The sequence below is a fragment of the Notamacropus eugenii genome, chromosome 3, assembly GCF_028372415.1.
Source record: "Notamacropus eugenii isolate mMacEug1 chromosome 3, mMacEug1.pri_v2, whole genome shotgun sequence".
Lineage (NCBI taxonomy): Eukaryota > Metazoa > Chordata > Mammalia > Diprotodontia > Macropodidae > Notamacropus > Notamacropus eugenii.
Genome location: NC_092874.1, coordinates 105,024,488 through 105,046,560, shown reverse-complemented (window position 1 = coordinate 105,046,560; position 22,073 = coordinate 105,024,488). Strand labels below are relative to the sequence as shown.

At 41.1% G+C, this 22,073-nt stretch overlaps 2 protein-coding genes across 6 annotated transcripts in view; both read left to right on the top strand.

Annotated features, from left to right (window-relative positions):
- Window positions 1-117: 117 nt before the first annotated feature.
- Window positions 118-15,577, top strand: CASP2 (caspase 2). 5 transcript variants are annotated; one of them, XM_072652480.1, is made up of 12 exons: window positions 118-258; window positions 606-692; window positions 3,224-3,374; window positions 3,774-3,941; window positions 4,114-4,195; window positions 4,671-4,765; window positions 5,063-5,239; window positions 10,104-10,232; window positions 10,387-10,477; window positions 12,562-12,711; window positions 13,079-13,188; window positions 13,373-15,577. In XM_072652480.1, the coding sequence occupies exons 3-12, from the start codon at window positions 3,225-3,227 to the stop codon at window positions 13,505-13,507; spliced, it is 1,287 nt and encodes a 428-aa protein (XP_072508581.1). In that variant the 5' UTR covers window positions 118-258; window positions 606-692; window position 3,224; the 3' UTR covers window positions 13,508-15,577. The 5 variants fall into 5 exon arrangements, with proteins under 5 accessions (XP_072508581.1, XP_072508580.1, XP_072508584.1 ...); XM_072652482.1 differs by lacking the exon at window positions 118-258 and adding an exon at window positions 1,021-1,124 and having other exon boundaries at window positions 620-692; XM_072652479.1 differs by lacking the exon at window positions 606-692 and having other exon boundaries at window positions 121-258.
- Window positions 15,578-16,161: 584 nt separating this feature from the next.
- Window positions 16,162-22,073, top strand: part of CLCN1 (chloride voltage-gated channel 1) — a 36,972-nt gene continuing 31,060 nt past the window's right edge. Inside the window, exon 1 of the mRNA XM_072652487.1 lies at window positions 16,162-20,759. Coding sequence (XP_072508588.1) covers window positions 20,583-20,759 — 177 coding nt within the window. The 5' untranslated portion in view covers window positions 16,162-20,582. The remainder of the gene's footprint in view (window positions 20,760-22,073) is intronic.

Sequence of the window (22,073 nt, the reverse complement as noted above, 5' to 3'; positions counted from 1 at the left end):
GTGCTGTAGCTAAAGGTTTGGTCCCGGGACTGAGGTGGAAATGGCCGCGCGCAGGCGCGTTCAGCATCGCGAAGGAGGAGGGAGGAGCTAAAGAAAGCGTCGGGGGCGGGAGCGTGGGACCCGAGGGGGCGTTTCATTTGTTTGTGGAGTGGGCGGCTCTCGCCCGGGCTGAGAAAGGCGGGAAATGGCGGAGGCGCGCGCAGGAGCCCGCCCAGGCCTCGGCCGAAGGGGGTCGACGGCTGTGGACGGGGGGCGCAGGTGAGTGGAGCCCGCGTCAGTCCGAGCAGCCCGGGCAGCCCGAGTCGGGCCTGCTTCTCCAGGCCCGGCGGGGAACCCCGAACCTTGGCCGCGGCTCGCTGCCGGAGGGGCCTGACCCCCGACCCCTGACCCCCAACCCAGGGGGCGCCGACCCCTTCCCCACGGGAGGGCCTGATGCCCGCTAAGGGCGGAGAAAGCCCCTCCTGGGAACCAGCTACCACCTTCCCTTTCCCGTAGGCAGGAAACAGGCATTTGTTAAGCGTCTACTAGGTGCGGTGAGCTGTGCAGACGGTCCCATTGATATCCCCGGGAGGAAGGGAGGGACTCTTATTGGCTCCGTTTTACAGATGAGGAAACTGAGTCAGACTTCCATCCGCTCACATCCTTCGGGACAGTTGCAGGTGTTTGAGGCCCGGGGTCCAGCGCCTCGTAGGGTAAGCTCGGGAGGTGGGGGAGTAGTGGGCACCCACCCCTAGCTCGGCCCCTACCTGCCAGCGAGCTCCCAGGCCCGGGCGTGGTGAGGGAACACATCAGCGCTCCCAGCCTCCTTCGGGGAGGGGGCGGGGTCTGAGCCCCCTGAATCCCCCGGTACCGAAGGAAAAATTGAGAGGGACCTGTAAAAGGCAGGGACTCCTAACCTGGCTGTGGGGGGAGGAAGGGGAGGGTGTCATGGATCTCTTAGACCCAGAATAATGCCACAAAATACAGTGTTGCAAAGGAAACCAGTTCTATTGAAATGCAATTATTTAAATATTTTTAAAGGAAAAAAAATAATTCATGCACCAGCCCCCACCTTGCAAGTCATAAACCCCTGGACTGAGGCTTGGATCAGATGGCCTCTGAGTTTCCCGTGCTCTATTACCAACGTAATTGTTTTTTTTTTACATATTTGTTTATACTTAAAAGGGTTCCAGGCCATTCATTTTGCCTGGAAGAGCAAAAGAAAGAAGATATCCCTGAATTAAAATCGAATAATTAGTGTTGCGTTTCTTTATATATCCCAGTCATTTGTTTTAAATTTTTTTATATCTTTTGTTTTTATGTCCACTTCTTTTCTGAATATCAGTTCACTTTTAGTATATCTAAATGGCAGTTGACACTTTCCTGTCCACTGTGCTAAACAATGGAAGGTCAAAACTTTGGATTTAAATACTGGGTCTGTTACTTTTGCCTGGGTGACCAGGAACAGATAATTTCATCTCTCCAGGACTAGATGGCTTTAAAGGCCATTCCACTTCTAAACCTGAGCAAACCATGAATTGCCTAGTTCTTGAGAGATTTAGTGTGTAGCTAAATGGATGGTATAGAAAATAAGTTCCTGCTCCCTCCCTTAGTTCTACAAGCATTATAATTTTGTGATTCTGAGAGTTAAAGGATTACAAAGAAAGGTATAATCACTGTAGGCCAAGTTGGAGTTTTCACTGAGGAGGTTGGCCTCCAGTCAAGAAATGTTGAGTGTACCCACCATGAGTGGAACACACTCTAGTATTTGGTAGTGGTATGAAGACTAATAAGATTTGATTCCTGCCCTTGAGGGATTTATGGCCTAGGACAGGAAAGCTTCCACTGGGGCTTTAAGGAGAATAAAATTAGAGCAATGCAGAGGGGATTCCAAATATGGGACTGTCAGATTAGAGTTTTCATGGTACTTTTTCCTCACCTTTTGGTACCCCTCTTCATATGCTTTTATACCCTCCCACACATTTGTCTTACCAGTTTATCCATATCTCTGAACTAGACCCTTGGCTACATTTGTCAACTTGTTACCAGTTTACTCTCACTTTCTATTAATAAATGGCATTATGTTGTCTTCCCATATAACAGACTTTCATTTTAAGAGTCCTTTTGAGAATAAGTTGGCAGGTCTTTGGTCGAGCTGTTCTGGGGTAGATAAGTTACCTGTTACAGTCTCCTTTTCCCAAATTGATACAGTAGTATTCAGGTGTTAGGAAATTATTATGTTCCCTCAAGATAAATGGTTTAACATTCCAAGTCAGTGTGAGTAATTGTGGAAAACCTACATTTTCAAATGTCTGTCTACTCTAGAACTTCAAGTTACTTTGAGGATGATGATGAATAATGTTCGTTCTGTGCAAAATTTCTTTTGCAGAAGTGACTTGTTTGTGTGATTTTTTTTCCTGAAAATATTGATAATTTTTGAGATGTTAGTATTATTGCCTTCCAAGTAAAATTATCTTTAGTTATCCTGATACCTTACCTGTACACAATTTTTTGCATATTGTCTCTCCCCTCTTAAGCTGTTTGCAGTATCAATGAGACCCATAGAACTGAGACATCTGTTTTTCTATAATATCATGGCCTTATCACTTAGTAACATTGATTTACTACTTCCTGTCACAGTCTTTTCCTGTCACCCTCTTGCCAGATTCTGACAGTTACTGCAATGTCATTTCCCATTGAGATTGAGTTCTTTTTAACCCAGTTAAAGTTTCATCAGCTTAATTAGACCAGAGATACTGTTTTCACTTAAAAACAGTTTTCATCATGAAATTGTGTAGACTGTGTCTAAAGTTGCTGTATTTTCTTACTAGGCTCATTTTAAACAAATCTGTTGCCAATCTCAGTCAATGATGTCCGTTAGATTTAAGATTTTCCTCTCTTTGCAGAATCCTTTGAAGAAACTGATTTCTCTAAACCCTGAGACCTCACCCAGCCATATATACACCTCTATCAAACTGCATTGTATATGCAGACCTTGAAGTGTGTAAGAAGGAGTTGTATTCTGGGGTAACAGATTTCTTTAAAAGGCCATGTCTATATTTTCTTTATAGACATAATAAAAACAGAATAAAATATATACAAAACTGAGGCTTTGTTAGTCCCATCCCTCTGTTATTCCTCCACCTCATCTCTCCATAATTCCCTCCTTCCTCTCCATCCCCCATGGAAGCAAAAAAGATTCCTTCTCTTGCCAATTTCCTTTCCTTTTCACTTTTCTTAATAGGATGTTGGGAGTCTGGGGAATGGAGCAGAAACATCAGGAAGCTCTGAAGAAGAACCGAGTTGTGCTGGCCAAGCAACTGTTGCTTAGTGAACTCTTAGAGCACCTCTTAGAGAAGGACATCATTACCTTAGAGATGAGAGAGCTTATCCAGGTAGCTGGAGTTTGGAGAGGCATAGCTTAGAGAGAGAAATAGGTTGAGTGTGAGGGAGTGGTACAATGTATGAGCAAGAGGAAAAAGAGGACATGGCCTTATGGAGGGGGTAGAGCTACAGAAACCCTAGGGATACCAAAGATGGTATAGGGTCTCAGGAGCAGGGAAGGGATTGTATTCAATTTTCCTACAAATAATTGGTAAGTTGGGTGATGGTACTTTTCATCACTTTTATTTCCAAACATACCCCTCCTCTATTCATTGAGCCATATCTTATAACTAAGATTTCAAAAGAAAGAAGGAAAAGTAGTTTGGTAAACCTTACTGGGAGTGGGAGGTAGTCTGTGATATGGGGTAAGCGAACATGATTTCTTTTTTTCATCTTTTTGTCTGCCCCAGGCCAAAGTAGGCAGTTTCAGCCAGAATGTCGAATTCCTTAATTTGCTTCCCAAGAGGGGTCCCCATGCTTTTGGGGCTTTCTGTGATGCCTTACGGGAAACCAAGCAAGGGCACCTGGAGGAGCTGTTGCACAGAACCCTCTGCAGCTTTCAGCATTTATTGCCACCGGTATGGGGTATTGGGAATATGATATTTGGGGAAGGAATCCTTCCCAAGTGAGCTTTGTGTTGGCAGTCTTGGATCTATCACAGGGGATTTGGAATATTGAAATAAGATATAGCTGTAGATATAACTGGAATGTCTCTTAAGATTTAGCATGGAAACTGTTGTTTTCTTACAGTTGGGCTGTGATGATGACTCAAGTCTCCTTCTCCCAGTGTGTGAATCCTGTCCCCCTCACAAGCAACTCCGCCTCTCTGTAGGTGAGGATTCAGAGGAGGGGATGATAATTGGATTCCTCATTTCTTATTTGGTTTGACATGGATCACCAAGCCTCCTCTTTCCTCTGTTCTGAAGTTAGTACTTTTAGTTAGTTGGCCAGGACCCAATAAAACTATTGTTTGGATGGATGCCAAGTGTGGCCCCTACCCTATCAGTAGTGAAATGGTTGGTATTCATTAGTCATCTAGCACAGGCTTTCATATACCATGACCATGAAAAGCAACCTGTCTTTCCCCCTGCCTATTTCTGCAAATAGGAAGTCCCCATGATTAGTTGGTCCTTGCATCTGTGGATCTTCCTTAATAAAACTAAGCTTGTTTTTCTAGAACAAGAAATGAAATTACATTCAACTTCTGATTGTAATAATTGAAGCTTTTCCCTCAGAGATAAGAAAAACGATTAAGTTGTAATGCTGGGTTTAACCTTGCAGTTTGAAACTATTTGTCTGTGCCTCAGAGACCATGGAACATTCTCTGGACAATGGAGATGGACCCCCCAGCCTCCAGGTGAAACCTTGCACCCCAGAGTTTTATCGAACACATCACCATTTGGTGAGTCTTACGGAATGACTTGATATGGGAAAGAAGGGGATCCCCTACTTGGAAATGTAGTGTCCATTTTTGTCCACCTCCCCTTTCTGGCCGTGTCAGGCTAAGCAGTAAGTCCTGATGGATGGTTTCCTTGTGTGTAGACCCTCTTATTAGTCCCAGTAGGATGAGAGGAAAAAAAGAATAAAATAGATTCCCTGTCTTCTTGGAGCTTGGAAGAGATAGTTCTTACCCTTGGATAGCTTTTTGGTGAAAACATGGTCTTGGTTCTCACAATCTAACCTAGCCTTTCCTACACAGGCCTATAGATTGCAATCTCGACCTCGTGGCCTAGCACTGGTGCTGAGCAATGTACACTTCAGTGGGGAGAAAGACTTGGAGTTCCGATCTGGTGGGGATGTGGATCACAGTTCGCTGGTAGCCCTCTTCAAGCTCTTGGACTATGATGTTCATGTCCTGCATGATCAGACTGCACAGGTACTACCTGGGAAATGGGAGGAAGGCATTTTGCAATTGTTTAAAGAAGAAAAGCTTGGAACCAAGTGCACAAGGGCTCACAAGGTTAGATAAAGGAGATAAAATATCCCTTTTTTAGAACTTCTGCTGTTACTGTGTACATTGTCACTTAGGGGGCCCTGTGTCACTTTGTAATTTAGTAACAATGGGTAAGACCAACTTACTACTTGAGAATCGTTTTCATAGAGTACCAATGTCCTTCGTGCAATTATGTGTTTAACCTCTTGTGGTAGTTAGATTATAGCTTTAGGCATTGCTTTTCACCTAGTTTGACCAGGGCTCCTTAGGTCCTATGGGATCTAACTATACTGATCACACTCAGAAGAAAGTGATTTCTAAACCAGAATGCCAGTTCTTTTACAATGGAAAATATACTTGTCCCAGTAACCAAGACTAGTCTGTAGTAGGAATTCATTTCTTGGTGAACACAGAAGACTAAAGTAGTGAACAGAAAGTTGCTTGGTGAGCCCAGGATTAGAAAATAAGCAAGTTAATTGTATGTTCTGATGGTTATCCAGGATCAAATGCCTTCTCCCTTGAGCAAGGCTATAGGATGCACTAACAAATTCTGATCCTTTTTCAGTATTCCTTATTGGCATCAAGCCAACTTTAATGGCATCACCTGACTCCTGTTACATATTCCAAGATTACAGTTATTTAACTTTAGTGGAGATATGAAACACAAATAAAGTTCCAGTTCAACATCTCGTGGTCTAGAGGTAACCCTATATTTTCAAAGATTATGCCAGCAGATCACAGGCCCCTGCCAAACTGAAAAGTTGCCTTATATATACCTGAGAATTTTGTAAGTTTGAAGAGGCTGACCAATAAGTGATCATTTTTCTTAGCCACAACAACTCATACAGACCAAGTCATAGAGGAGTTGTGATCTGATTTGGTGGAACTTGAAATACTAAAATAAATTTCACAATTTTTGCTTTTTATAACTATCTTATTTTTATGTTTTTTGCTGTTACTTCACCTTGCTTCACTTTATTTCTGAATGTAACCCTTTCACCTCCACTATCCATTAGCCATCCCTTATAGCAAAGAATTTTTAAAATTAGTGGAAAAGTAGCATGGCAAAACCAATTAATGTGTCAGTTGTGTGATAGAGTTGAAGCAATATTCCATACTAATAGTCATTCCACTCTGCAAAGAGGGGAGGGAGATGAATTTTTTTTTTTTTAGTTCTTTAGGCCCAAGCTCAGTTATTATAGTTGTACATTGTTCTGTTTCTTTTTTTGTTCTTTCCATGTACATTATTATAATAATTGTATATATTGTGTTCCTGGGCCTGTTTATATCACTGTACATCAGTTCATATAAAACTTTCCATGTTTCTTTGCCAAGATTTTGTTGTTTGCTTTTAATACCAGGATAATAATATTTGAACAAACTTAGTTTTGATTTGTTAGCCATAGTATATATTCTTTTAATATTTTTTGTTGTTATATCAACTATATTTCCCCTGGTTCCTTCCCACCCAATCATCCTTTATGACATATTTTCTAAAAAAAGAAAGAAAATAAGAGAAAAGAGGGGAGGGAGAAATTCAGCAAAATCAATATATCAGAAAAACTTGTCAGACATCCTGCAGAGGAATCAGGGGAGATATATTCTCATTTCTCTTCTTTGGGGCCAGATTTGATTTTTACAATTTTATAGCATTCATTTCTTATTGAGTTTTGGTGATTATTCTTTCCACTTACATTGTTGTAGCTGTATTTATTGTTTTCCTGTCTCTGTTTACTTGCAATCAGTTAATATAAATCTTCCCATGCTTCTTTGTATTCATCATATTTATTTCTTACCACATAGTAATATTCCATTATATTCATGTACCACAATTTGTTTAGTCATTCCACAATGGAAATTTCTTATTCGTTTAAGTCCATTTATGTTACTAAATCAGTTTTTATCTACCTGTTCTTGTTTTCTTAAGTAGAACTTTATCATAATCTTAATAAATAATAGTCAAACTTTTTTTATCTGGCTAAACGTATAATTTTGGAGTGTGGGGGGGGTAGTGGAGTGTTTAAGGATAAGGAAGATTCTAGCATGTTTATAGACAAAGGAAAAGGAATAAATTTTAATTCACTAGCGATGTGCAGCCATTCTACCACAAGTAAGTAGTTTTTGAAAAGTGTATATTTAAAAAAAGAAAAACATTTCAATGTAAATCTGTAGGTTGAGTGATGACTTGTACATTCAACTTAGAGGGGTGACCTGTTATAGTGCATGAGTTTGACAGTGCTTGTGATACTTAGCTTTCAATAAAGGATTTTCATTTTTCTAAACAACAGAAAAAAACATACAAGTAAAGTATGGGTTTGAAATGATTGATAGTTAAATTAATAATTTTTAATTTTAGGGTCTGCTGTTTATGTAAGAGAAAGCATGCTATTTTTCTGGTTTCACACACCAAAATTAGAATTGCTTTGCTGGCTCCATTTTTCCCAATATATGGATGTTTCTAAATTCAGCAAACATGAGCATCTCCCTATTGACAGATAAGTTATGTTCTAGGATTTATTCAGCATTCATTCATTTATTCAACACATGTTTGGAATTTGGAACACATTTTCCTGTGGAAACAGTGTTTAAAATGGTGCTTAGAATTGACACAGAAGTCTATTTAAGCCATGTGGCTTAAATTTAGCTGAATTCATACTTAACTTTGAATTGGCATAGATCTGTTGTCTTTTTTCTGTTTGTTTCTTCCATTGTTTCACCTGTGTTTTCAGTCAGACAAGTTTTTGTGGTCCTTTCTGGGAGTCTAACCACTGTGCATATCATTGTTTTTGTGAGAAAATGCTTCAGCAGCTAGAATGAGATCAAGTAGCAGAAGGATTGCATCTTCCTCCTCTCTTTGTCCCTACCACAATGCAGTGGTGACTAATAAAAAAAAAAAATCATTCTGGGGTCATTTGTCACTCGAGGAAGCTTACCTCCATGATATGTTTGTATAACTTTCATAAATCAGGGTGTGTTTATTAAGAATTTCTGCTGTATAGGTGTTTAATCCACTAATTCATGAATCTGGCTCTTTACTTTTAAAAGTATTTTTCATTTTTGTTTTCAAAAACTCTTGTCCCCTTTTATCTGGATTTATAAACACATACTTTGGTAAATATATTTTCCTCTGAATTTTTCGTGTTAGGAAATTGAGTGATCACATTAACCATGCCTCCTTTCTAGTAGGTTTAGTACCTTTTGAATCTGACATTTTAAGCTAAAATATCAGTCTGAATTTTATGTAATATATTCAGTTATGTTGTATCTAACTCATTGATGACAGCAGAGAGAAGAGGCTTCTATGTAAATACTGCTGTTGGGAGAGCTAGGTGAGAGCAAGTAATATGCAAGAATCCAGATTGGTAATAGAAGGAATGCAACATAGGAAAATCAAAGGTAGTCAAATATTGGAGGTCATGATTTGAGCTGAAGACCCCAGGTCCTGGTGGACAGATTATAACAATTGTAATCAATATAGTAAAGTGAGCTTGATTCTGAGATAGTCGAGGCTTTTTCTGTATTCCATAACAGGTTAACGACTGATCCATTCAGGAGGTAAGGTGCATTTAGAGTTACTTTGAGGCCACAGATTAGGCTGTATCAGTTACTACACTCACCTTCCACTAGAGGGCAAGAGAACAGTGGTATGTCCTTACACTAAACAGATTATTTCCTTGAAGAAAGTGCCATTTGAGTAACAACTTTTTCCTCATTATATTTTTTATTAGAATACAGGAATAACCAATTTTTGTGTTAAGGAAGTTCAATCATTTTTATAGTGTAGTTTATAAGATATATTTCTGCCTCATATTTTCAACTATTTTTCTGTATTTTTCAGATGCTGCCATAACTATTACATTAATTATTGATACCTGCTGCTTTCGATAAGTTTTTTTAAGCTATGAGTATATTTTCCACAAAATCAATTTGAATTTAACTTGATATTTTCACTGTACTTAAATTATGAATAATATAAAATCAGTAACTTCCTTGAATTACCATTGAGAGTATTTAGCATTAATACAGTATGAAAAATTGGTTAAAAGTGAAATAAAAATAAATTTGGAGGGAGATTAACATAGGAAGAGGTAGCCCTCAGAAAAGATAGCCGTGTATATTTTGTTCAAGTATTTAATTCTTTCCCACAGTCTACTGTATATACTAAGTTTTTTGAGGAGGTTGTCCAGTGTTTTTTGATGTCAGGTAATATTGACCAAAGGAGAGAAATTCTTCTGTGTCTACTTGTTAGGAAGAAAATGAATGAGAACCCTAGGTCTAGGTACTAACTAGTTTATTGTGGTAAAGATATCTGTCTATCTTGTAGGTAATAAAATATGTAAATTATGGGTGAGCAGATATTCTTTTGAATGCTATTCCTAACATATCAGTCTGAATTCTTACTATAAGATTTGTCTTTGTTGGACATCAGACAATCACAAAAACATCATCCCTATCTTTGGAAATCTTACTGACTCAACATACAAATAATGTATTGCACCTAACTGAAGAAGATTTTACTGTTCACATATTCAGCATGCTTTTTTTATGGTAGATATGTGCTTCATTCATGCTTTTACTTGATAACCCTTATACCTATATGTCTTTATATAAAATGTCTTTCTAAGAGTTCAGTAATTTGAGAAGAAGTAGACCTTAAAATGGGACCTAAAACTGGCCTTAGTAATACCATGCTCTTTCCCATTGACAGTAGGATATATTGAGATATCTGTATAAGAAAAATTTAAAATTGTGGGCTAATTGAAGATCTTGCCTGATTGTTAAGTCATATGGGAATTTTATCTTTCAGGAGATGCATGAGAAGCTCCAGAGGTTTGCACAGCTGTCAGCTCACCAGAGCACAGATTCTTGTATGGTTGCACTCCTTTCTCATGGCATAGAAGGTGGCATCTATGGTGTAGATGGCAAGCTACTCCAGGTACTTGAGTTATCTAGACAGACCAACAAAACTAGGGTTTCTCAATTCTATCCCCTTCTTACATGTAGCAGCTATTCTAAGTATTGTGGAACTCCAAAAGTAGAGTACTGAGGATTGCTTAACTCACTTTTTTCATCTACACTTTCTGCTTCAGCTCCAAGAAGTTTTTCAGCTCTTTGACAATGCCAACTGCCCAAACCTGCAGAATAAGCCCAAGATGTTTTTCATCCAGGCCTGTCGTGGAGGTATGTACTGCAGCCAGCCCAGTGCCTGGGTAGTGGTTCCTGAGCAGCCCCCTTGCTGGCTCTCACTTTCCTGTTTGCTCCTCTCAGGTGCTATTGGATCCCATGGGCACCCCATTCTGTTCACTGCTGCCACCGCCTTTCTCACTCTGTAAGTGTCTTTCCCTGTGCATGGGCTGTGCTAGGACTTGGGCAGCCCATGGCTGTCAAGTTAGTCAGCTCTTTATCCTGCATCTTTATGTCCTGTTCTCATCAGAGCACTCTTAACAGCATCCGCATTTTCCTATTAGGCCTCTCTCTCTCTTTAGTTCTTAACTCTGAGATATTCTCTCTTTGGGTGAGAGTTATGAATAACAAAGTTCTCTATATCTCATCTCTGCCTCTCCTACTTTTATTTCTTCCCTACTTCCCTTCTGTCTTCTCCTTTAAACCCCACTCATCTGTCTCTGTCTTTCCCTTCTTTGTGCCTCTTTCTTTTCTTTCTTAAAATTCTTGACTACCTCTGCATTCTGCAGGTGATCTAGAAGTTACTAAACTTCTGTGCTCTCCAGCTTTTGGACCAGATTGCTGCCTGAAGTGCTTCTCTTTCCCTTATTTCAATGCATTCTAACCTTTTTCTTCTCCTGCATGAGGTTTTTCCAGCTCCCTTAGGAGCTAGGACCTTGAGCATTCTAGTCTTCCATGGCTTCCAACCAATGCAAGCACCTATTTTGAGTCTGTTATGCTAAGAACTGTTAGGGACAGAAAAGAAGATGTGGTCCCTTTCTTCAAAGTGTTTATAGTATAGTTTGTGAGATAAGATACATATCTGTGAAACAAAAAAATTTCTAAAGCAACACATAAGCAAAGATGCAGTGGTGTGGTAAACTGCAAATATAAGCACTGAAGTAAGAGGAAAAGCTCATTGTGGGGGAAGTTACAAGCAGCTGAGGGGATCAAAAAAGGCTTCATGCAGAAGTTGGCTCTTGAGCAGACCCTTGAATAAAACTAGGGCTTCTAAGAGATGAAGGTGAGAGGTGGAGAACAATACAAATATGGAGGACAACCAGGGCAAAGGCAGGAGAGGTGGAAGATGGAGGATTGTGTGTGAATCTGTAAGAAGTCTCATTTGGCTGGACTGGAGTGTGTGAGGTGTAGTTATATAAATGAGGCTGAGAAGATAAACATCAAGTTAGGTTGTGAAGAGCTCTAAGTGCCAAAGAGAGGTGTTCCTATTTGATTCTAGAGGTGATAGGCAACCACTGTAGCTTGATCTGTGGTTTAAGAAACCACATTTTTTAAAAATTTTTTTAAGAAACGCATTTTGGCATCTGTGGAGGATTGACTGGAGCAGGGAGAGTCTTGGGACAAGGATGCCAATTCTTGAATGTTGAAGTAGTCCAGGCAAGAGATGATGAGAATCATAGTTTGGGGTAGTGAGTAGATGAGTCGAGCCAAGGGGGCAGATGTGGAGATAGAAACAAGATATGGCAAGTAATTGAATATTTGGGATGAACTTTCTGGGATTGGAAAAATTTTCTTTCCCTCTAATACATTCATGTACCCATTCTCACTCCACCTTCCCAACTTTTCCATAAAACCTCTGTGGAGTAACCAAGTATCTGTGGTAATTGGAACCTTACCTGCTTGCCATTTTCTCTTGAAGAAAGACTGTATATGTTGGCTTTCACCTCATCTCTCCTTCCCCAATTCTGTTGATTTCAATCCCTGACTCCTCTGTGAGTCTTAGGAAGAGGGAAATACTGTGAGACTCAGAAACTCTTTCTGCTAGAGCAAGCCAGGAGGCAAGAGGCTGAATCATCCTAGAACTGTGGTAAAAGCATTTGCTTTTTCTTTCTGTACAAAGGCAGATGATGGATCAGATGACTTGTAAAGTCCCTTCCACGGTATGGAATCTTAACAGAACTGGAAGGAGCTTAGGACTATTACAGTTGTGTTATGTCAGAAGAGGGAGAGACACTTGTACCTATCTAGCACAAGCTGGCTAAGGCAGGAACCAGAGATGGCTATCCACCTTGGGAAGGGAGGGAATTTTGGTTTCCCGTTGTCAGGTCCAGGGTTATGTGTTTTTTCCGTTCTCCCTGCAGATGAGACAGACCGAGGGGTAGACCTTCGAGATGGAAAAGAACATGTAGCCTCTCCAGGGTGTGAGGAAAGTGATGCTGGCAAAGAAAAGATCCTGAAAATGCGACTGCCCACACGGTCTGATATGATCTGTGGCTATGCATGCCTCAAAGGTACTTGAGGTTCTAGAGTACAGCTTCTTAAACTTCTTTCACTTGTGATCCCTTTGGTGCTTCTTAAACTGTGGGTCATCACCCCATATGGGTCAGTTTAAGAAGCACTGTTCTAGAGCAAAGGGGAAGGGAAGGGAGTAGGCCTTTATATAGCAAATGCTATGTTCCAGGCACTGGGCTAAGTGCTTTTGACAGTGCAGTGGCAAAGGGAGAGGGAGGTGATGAAGGAGTCTTCAGGTCCCCTACTCAGTTTGGTCCTATTTTAGGATAGACTATGGAATGGAGAATAAGCCTGAAGCGGGGGGGGGGGGGGTGGCGCACAGGCGGAGATGTCTCTCATTCTAACATAGTCCTGATCTGATTGTAGGCACTGCTGCCATGCGGAACACCAAGAGGGGATCCTGGTACATTGAGGCCCTGACACAAGTATTCTCTGAAAGGGCTCGAGATATGCATGTGGCAGACATGTTGGTTAAGGCGAGTGTCCCTGTTGGTTGAGTTTGCATGTCTTCATAGTTTTTCCTGTCTTCATTTTGCCTTCTTTCCTGCCTCCATAGTCTTCCTTCCCTGTTACAGCTTGCCTTGCTTTTTTGTAATGTAATTTTGATGTAAAAAGCCTGAAGTCTTTGACTTGAAACTTAGCCAATTTCTTCTTCTCCAGGTTAATGCGCTTATCAAAGATCGAGAAGGCTATGCCCCTGGTACAGAGTTTCATCGATGTAAAGAGATGTCTGAGTACTCCAGCACCCTCTGCCGCCACCTCTACTTATTTCCAGGACATCCTCCCACACGATGAGCACCCATCCTCTCATTTTACCCAGAGTGAGACTATGGGAGGCATGATTGGAACTGTCCTTCAAAATGGACCATTTATTCCTCCCCCTCAGGGAAAATGGGATTCTTCCAGGCTTGTTTTATATACCCTTTATCTTCCACTTTGAAGATGGGACCTGCAGGCCAGATCCTCTTGTGTGTGAAAGTCTAGAGCTATTTCTTGGCAATCTCTGGTCAGAGTCACTGCCAGGAGGAGTGCTTAAGGTATACAATAAGGGAGCCTGGCAGGTAGTTCTAGAACACAATGCTTTTATGGGGTAAGTGAGTTTCAGTCCTAAGTACTAGTGTTGAATACTCAAGCCCCAGCCCTAGCCTTTTGCGGATTTTGAGTTCACTCCCCAGGATTATTGTGAATAGCACTTTGATCATTGTTTTTGTTATGTGAGTTAAGCCATTTTAATGCTTTTCTCCAGTTATTATCCTTTCGGTTTTCAAACACTACTTTCCTTGCCATTCAGGGATATTTTGGATAATGGACTTTACTACCTAATTCAAAATCTATGATTTCTTCATTCTGAGTATTCTCCACTGTTACATAATGAAACCCCTCCATGATTTAGTAAGTAGTAGTTTAGAATTATCATGGTCAAAACATAATTGCCTCCATTCAATTTGGTCATGTTTCTTTTGAAACTTAACTAGATTTCTCTTTGAATAAGAGACATGGGAACCATCACTAGGTCCATTTTTAAAAGCCTTTCCAGCTTAGTGTAGGATCTGTCTGCTAGAGTTTCTATTTCACTAGCTTAAGTCTTTGAGAACCCAGTAGATATCATTTATAAGGGGGTATTTAGTCTTAGAGGGCCAAGCACAACTCAAGACACTGTATCTACAGTAATGACCTATGCATTCTCCTTTTTAGTACTGTAAGGCCTCCCTGTTAGGAGGGGACTGTCTTCCCCTGTTCACCTATTTGGAATTTACTCTAGCCCAATGCTGGAGAAGGGTGAAAGCTACCCTTATTCAAGTGATTAAGGTAATTCTTTCTTAGTCCTCCCCAGGGAGTTTCCCTGGTTTCATACATATAGTTACTTTTTCTTGTATTTTCCCTTTGAAATGGGCAATACAAAGAAAGAATGGAGAATGGATGGGAATGATACCTCAGAGTAATCTAATTCCTTTTTTTCCTTCATCTCCTATCCTGAGTTGTCACCAAGTCCCATTTTCTTCCTTTCAGATGCTTTGCCTTCCTCACTGTTTCCATTTCCCATCCAGTCTACGTTTTCCATGTTTTCTGCCAGGATTGCTATAAGAACCTCCTGGTTAGTATTCCTACTTCCAGTTTTTCACCCTCTATTCCATATGCTACTGTTAGATAAATTTTCTAAATTATTCCCCTGCTAAAGAAACTACAGACTCTCAAACCCTGACTAGTTTTTAAATATCATCTTACTGCCTAGCCTCACTGGATATATTCCAGCTTTCCTTCCTATATTCCCCATAGGCACCCCCTGTACCTCTCAAGCTAGTATTCTCACTTACTTTCCACAACATTCGGTGCCTTTGCTCATATTATCATCCCACCTTTAATGCCCTCCCTCCTTCCCTGTACTTCTGAAAAGCCTTACCTATCCTTTGGTTCAGCTCAGTTCCCACCTCAGTGAAGCCTTTTTTGAATTCCCTTTGCACTTAATAGTACCACAGTTTAGTACTTAACTGTGTTCTGATTTTTTGATGTATGTTTGTTACAGCTGCTCAAAGAAACTAAGCTTCTTGAGAGCAGCGACCATGTGTCATACTTATGTAGCCCCCATAGTGTGGGTACATAGTAAATATAAAGATCATGTATTACACTTTTATCTCCCACAGTGCCCTGCACTATGCAAGGGTCTAAAGGTGCTCAATAAATACTATTGATTGGAGTTGGGGTAGAGGCCCTCCAGGGAAGGTATTTTTTTTTCCAACCTGTCTGCTTAATCCTTGCCTAGGGATTAGTATGATGTGGAAGCATCTGGAAATGAGTCTCTCTTCACTTCCCACTGCCAGGGTTTTGTATTGCTTTCTGGTGCCAAATAAATACTCATGTTTGTTACCAAGTGTCCCCAACACCTCTGTCCCTTTGGCTAACCACATGCCTGAAATCTTTCATTTACCTTGCAAACCTACTTCTCCACCAGCTAATTTCTTCACGTTACCTCCAGAACCTCCCGAAAAAAAAACAACCCCCCCATCCTGCTCTTATGATAATGAACTAACTACACTTCACCTCTGTCATTCTGACCTATGGACAACTACATCAAGCATACAGAGGCCTATCTGAATTAAATCCTAGGAAATTTGGCAGGTGTTAGGTCAGGTAGGTTCAATAAGTCTGTCAAGAGTGTAGAGTAAATGTCTACAGTAGGATTCCATTTCTCTATCTGCATTGGGCTGTGGCCTTGAAGCAGCATATGGGGTCTTGATATATACTTAAAGGAATAACTAGTGGCAGGAAGTAGTGATTGAACTGCATAGAAGTAGGACAGATTTGGGGATCAAAGAGTCAGGATTGGAGTGAATAAAAGGCAATGAGCTTTGGTGACCTTGGTAAAATAGAAGGTGGGGTGAAATGATAGGAATAATAGATTGGTTGTTAAGTTGGTTATAGATTGTAGTGAATTTGTGCAACAATGATGGGAAAAAATATATAAAGATAAGGAACTAGGGTGCCTTGTAAAAGAGCCCTTCCTCTTACCCTTCCCTCCTAAAAAAAGAAGTTAGTGACCCAGTGGAATCACTAATAGGAAAAATAGGCTGAAGGAGATTGACCAGGGTAGTTGTTAACAATTTAGTGTGAGCTTGGAAGGAAATCACTAGTGGAATTCCAGCCCCAGAGATTTGTGTTTGTACTATTTCGTATATTTATCAGTGACTTGGATTTAGGTATAGATGGCATATTTATGTTTGCCACATTTATAGGTGACAACAGAGGGATAACTACTGAAATACAAAATCATCATCTAAAAAGATCCCAACAAGCCAAAAGCTGGGTGAGATCTGATACCCTGAAATTTAATATGGATAATGGAAAGTCTTATACTTGGATTCATAAAGTCAACCTTGTAAAGTACAAGGTGGGGAAGGCTTGACTAGATTGTAGTTCATCAGATGAGTGTAGTATGTTAAGGCACTTAATGTTGTTCTGTTTATCCTTTGTCCTTGAAGAGGACCATGATATCAAGATGATGACATGATTTGCCCTTGACTTTGATCTTGAAAAGGAGGACTGTGCAAGGTCACCATCCTCATCTCCTTGAAAGCCATCTGGGTCCAGTGGCTTGATACTCATTGGATAACTGGAGATGGCCCAGGATGCAATGTGAGACCCTGGCCATTTTAGGCTAAAGTCTTAACAGATACTCACTTTGAGTGAGATACCTAATGTATTTAATATATGTGTAATGGAAGCCTTCAAAGCTAATGCATCTTAGTTTGCATTCAGAGAAACATGATGTGTTGGATTAAGGAGGTGATAGTCATTGACAAACTGGAGAGTCCTAATGCTCATGAGTAGTCTCCACTTCACATCATGAGTGTAGGTGGAAGGAACTTGGGATATTTAACCTGGAGAAAAGTATACTGGGCAAGGAGTGGTGGAAGAGGACATGAAGGTTTGGGTTTGAGTTAGGACAAACTTCCTCACAATTAAAGCTATTTAAAAGTAGAGTAACTTGTCCAGGGAGGCAGTGGGATTTGCTTTACTGGAGCTAGCTTGGCAAAAGCTAGATGGCTACTTGTTGGCAATGTTGTGGAAAGAAATTCCCCATTGTGAGGGCAGGGTTCTATGTAAGTATTTGAGGGGGTGGAATTGAAAAAACTCTTAAGATAGTTTGAGGTATCAGCAGATCAGGGGAAAGTAAGACAGATGAAACAAAGTTGTTCAATGAGACTAAAGTGGGGAAAGGGATTTGTAGAGTGAGGCTGTTTTTCAGTAGTGTGATTAAGAGATGGAGTAAATCCTGTCTCTGAACTGAGGATTCTTTGTCTTTCTCCCACCCCCTTCAACAAGGATTATAGAGATTGGATTGCACAACTCTGTCCCCCTCTCCCTCCTCACCTTCATCTAAAAGGATGTTCTCATAAAATTATCTCTCTCCCTATATTGGAAGGTATCCTTCTCTTTCCCCTACTCACTTCTTTAGAGTTTAGTGGGTAAGAAGTAGGAAAGAGTGGCAAAAGTAAAAAGGAAGATCATGTCAGATGAGAATAAGAGGGAGTTACTTGCTTTATCCCCCAAAATCCATAGAAACCAATCTTAAGATATCAGAGTGAGGAAGTACCATTGATAAGAAAGGTGTCCCTAAATCCTTTGCCTCAGCAAGTTCCCAGATAAGCTCCTTTTCCCTATCCCCCAGTATCCAGACTCTGGCTCAGAAAATCTCATGCCTCCCTACTTGTGAGCCTCAGGCTTTCCTCCAGCCTTCAACATAAAACACACATAATCTGTTTCTTGGTCTTCTCTTCACATTTCTCGTTTTATCCCTTCCTTTTATCGTAATATCTTTTGGTTATGAGAAATGCCCTAATTCAGTAGATAGATCAACTTTCCAAAGCATCCCTGCAGCATTGATATAAGCCCCTTAATCTCAAATCCCTAACCTACTTGCTGTCTTCCCAGACCTTGGCCAAACCCATATAGAGCTTGTAGCTCATTGACTCGGAAATTCAGGAAGTTGCTTCATTTCCTCGAAACTGTTTTCTCTCCTGGTCTCTACTCTCCAATTTGAGAAGCCAGCAGTGGATTAGCAACTATATGAACTGACCAAGTACATGACACCTTTCTCCCACCTATCGACTCCAACTCAAATGTAGAGAGGGAGCTCTAATCCTAGGCATTGTCTTTGAGGTTGTCAGGCTCTTCAAAAGTATTTCTTTACTGTCAAAGTCCCTACCTTTGTATGTATAGTAGGAGTGTGTGCATACATATGTGTGTATGTTTATATATATATATATATATGTATGTATATATATAGATGCATACAAACATACATTAATGTATACACACACATACACAGAGAATTATTTTCCCTAGGATGAGAATCTTTTCTGGTTCTGCAACTACTTTGAGTGATGCTCTAACTCCTCCTTAAGTCACCATTATGTCCCTGCCCACTTCTCCTGTATTCCTCACATATATTCCTCACATATATTCCTGCTACAGAAGGAACTTTGGGTTGCTGTAAGATGTTTATAAAGCTGGTACATGTTTAGTGACCCATTCCTTTCTCCTCCCTTCCCTAACCCTATATGATTTTACTGGTCTTGGCCAGAATTAAATTGAAGGCTAGACCTTTGGGTTTCTCCTTCATGCCATCCCAGAACTCTGGGACAAACCCATACAAATGTCCCCAGAACCCTGTATTACTTTTGTAACACATCATTTCCCATGTTCATACCAATACCACACCTTGCCTCCCATCATCTTGAGGTTTGATCTGCCTGTTCATTTATAAGTTGTCGTTGAGATGCAGGATGTGGGGATATGGGAGTATGGTGGGAGGGTTGATGTATGAGACAAGAGAAAATGTCCCAGGGAGGTGGGGGTGGAGGGAACGTTAGGCTTGTTAGGTTTGACCCTTATCCCGACACATTTATGGAGCTGTAGTGGGCATGGCATAGTTTGCTTGTGCATTGTCTCTTAAGTTTCTGTCAGGCTCATCATGAGTAGGCCTACATATGTGTGTCCTACTCACACATCAGCCCCCAAAACTCACAGCAGACCCTAGATTATAGATTCCCAACCTTTTCCAGTCCCTTTTCTCCAGGATTTTAGTGAAGCTTCCTGTATCCCTTACTCAACATGAAATATTAAAAATTTTAGATCTTACAGCACATATGCACAAGAGAAATAAAGATTAACTTTTCATAAATTGTTCCCTTTGTAGCCTACCATACCCTGTGAGGGTATACATACCCCTCTGCTCTACATCTCTACTTTTCAAATCCTAAATTCAGTCCTATTCCTCTGACTATACTATTCTTTCTATAACTAAGACATCCTGCCAGCTTTCTGAAAACACAGCCCTTCCCACTCTCTGGCTAATACTGTAGAGAAGGTGGCGTTCATAAATCAGCCTGGGATGTGGGAGAGATCAGAGTCCAAGGTCATTATCCCTCTGTTTCCCACAGGCACTTCACACCTCAGGTAGATAAAGGCAGGGACACGGGAATAGCATCAGAGTAGTAATAGCTTTTACTGAACACATGGAAACTAGAAAGATGGAGGAACAAAGGGACTCAAACAGACAGACAAAGGTAGACAGGTGGAAGATGTTGCCAAAGGGTACCAGCCCTTTGAAAGGTAGAGGGCTCGGGATGGGGCAGCAAATAGAGATGGCAGAGCAGCGCCAGCTCCTTTCCAAGGTGAGTACTGACTGGACGTCATCCATCCACTGACCATCGAACCCTTCTTGACCATCATCCTTTCTCACTCTCCCTCCCCTACCCCGAGTGAAGGATGTAGAGGAGATTAGATGAAAGTCCTGAACAAGACTTCATCCTGGCTTCCAAATCAGAGGGACAGATTTTTGCTCGATAGAAAAACTTTCTAACAATAAGATCTGTTCCCATATGGAAAGGACTGTCTTTGTGTGGGTAGTGCCTCATTTCTGGAAGCACTGAAGCAGAGGCTGGATGATCATTTGTGAAGGATGTTGTAAAAAAGATTCCTGTTCAGGTATGAAGCAGACTGAGTAACCTTCCAGTGATGAGACTGTGAGTCCATGTCTGGTATGTTTGGCAGGGAGAGTTGAAAAAAAGGAACATCTATGCCCTCATTAGTGTTAAACTGGAGGAGACACTTGGCAGTGGGATGGGGAAGGGTACTCTTCTCGGGGAGTCCCCTGTGGGCCCTTCCCTTCCCCCCTCCTCACACCTGTTTTGACCCCAAGCAGATCAAATGTGGCAGTGGGGGGGTCATGTGACAGGGGGTGGCTATAAATAGTAGGAGGGTGGGCATGTTGCCCTAGACTCCTTGGGGCCAAGTAGGAGGTGAGGTTCAAGGAACTGTTGGGGAATAGGGGGTCAGTCAGGCCGGGGCCCAGTCTGAGGCTGGGATCATGTCCCGTGCTGGGTCACTGAGACCAGGAGGAGAATCAAGCTGGTGGGGTAGTGCCCCTCAGTACCAGTATGTCTCCTTTGAGCACTGCACCAGTTATGGCCTGCCCTCTGAGAACGGGATCCATGAGCACAGACCTCAGGGGAATACAGGCCCCCGGTCCAACATTCATCCACAGGTATGACGATGGGTTGGAGGGAAATTAGACTTGTTGGGGGAGGGGGAAGTAGGTGGCAAGAAACAGAAAAGGTGCTATGTGAAAGGAGAATTGAACAGATTTGGGACAAGGGGGAAGGAGACTGGGCACAGACTAAGGGAACTAGGAGATAGGGAGAGGAAATAGCAGAAGGTAGAAAGATATTAATATCTTAAAACTGGAGAACAAGTTTTAAAAACACTGTCTTTTTCCCTGTCTCAGAAGTGGAGCTGGATATACTGAGGCCAAGAGAAACAGACATGTCTGTAATTATGTACACATGTTCACATGTGAATTACCTTACATTGCAAAAATAGGCATGTTATGAGTGATCTTTACTTGTACACCCATCACTATGCTCTCCTACTCTCCCCATCTCCCTTTACCACTATGTACACATCAATGTTTGGTTTCCAATCTGTTCTCACTATCATGCATGCATGCATACATGTTTTTATAGAACATTTTGAATTGCATAGGGGCATACATACCCATATGTCCACAACATACTTTCTGAATTGTGTAGAATTATGTATTCTGCTGTGGTTACACCTACCTATGTGCAGACATGCCCACTGCCTTTACACCTATACACAAACATGCCAACACATGCATATATAAGCTATAGAAACTGCTGTTACTTCTAGTGGACACCCCACTCCCCACCTGTGGAAATAAACGCAAGAGTGGAGAAGGTTGAGAAATTGATTAAATGGCCATATTTCAGGTTCAGGATGTTATAGCAAACTTGCTTCATTTAAAGACGGATATCAATTGAACACCTCTGTCCCTGGCATTAGAGTAGCTAGTTGATGCAGTGGATAGAGTGCCAGGCCTGAGGTCAGGAAGATATCTTCCTGAGTTCAACTCCAGTCTCAGACACTTACTAGCTGTGTGACCCTGGGCAAGTCACGTCATCTCTGCCGCCCTCAATTCCTCATCTATAAATGAGTTGGAGAAGAAAATGGCAAACCACTCCAATATCTTTGCTGAGAAAACCCCGAATGAGGTCACAAAAAGTTGGACATGACTGAAAGGACCAAACAACAAAATCCATGGCAATACACCTGGCATGAAAGATGTGCCCTTACTCATGAGGAGTTTACAGTCTAGTTGAAAGAAACTGGACATGTATGAATGAAAAGAGAATACAAGATGCTATTGAAATATGAAGTGAATAATACAGTGTCGTTGGGATTTAGAAGAGGGAGCCATCACTGGAGACTAATAATTCCTAAATTTATGCTAGAATGCAAATTGGAGGTAGAGGAGTGAGGAGGAAACCTAGAAAAGACA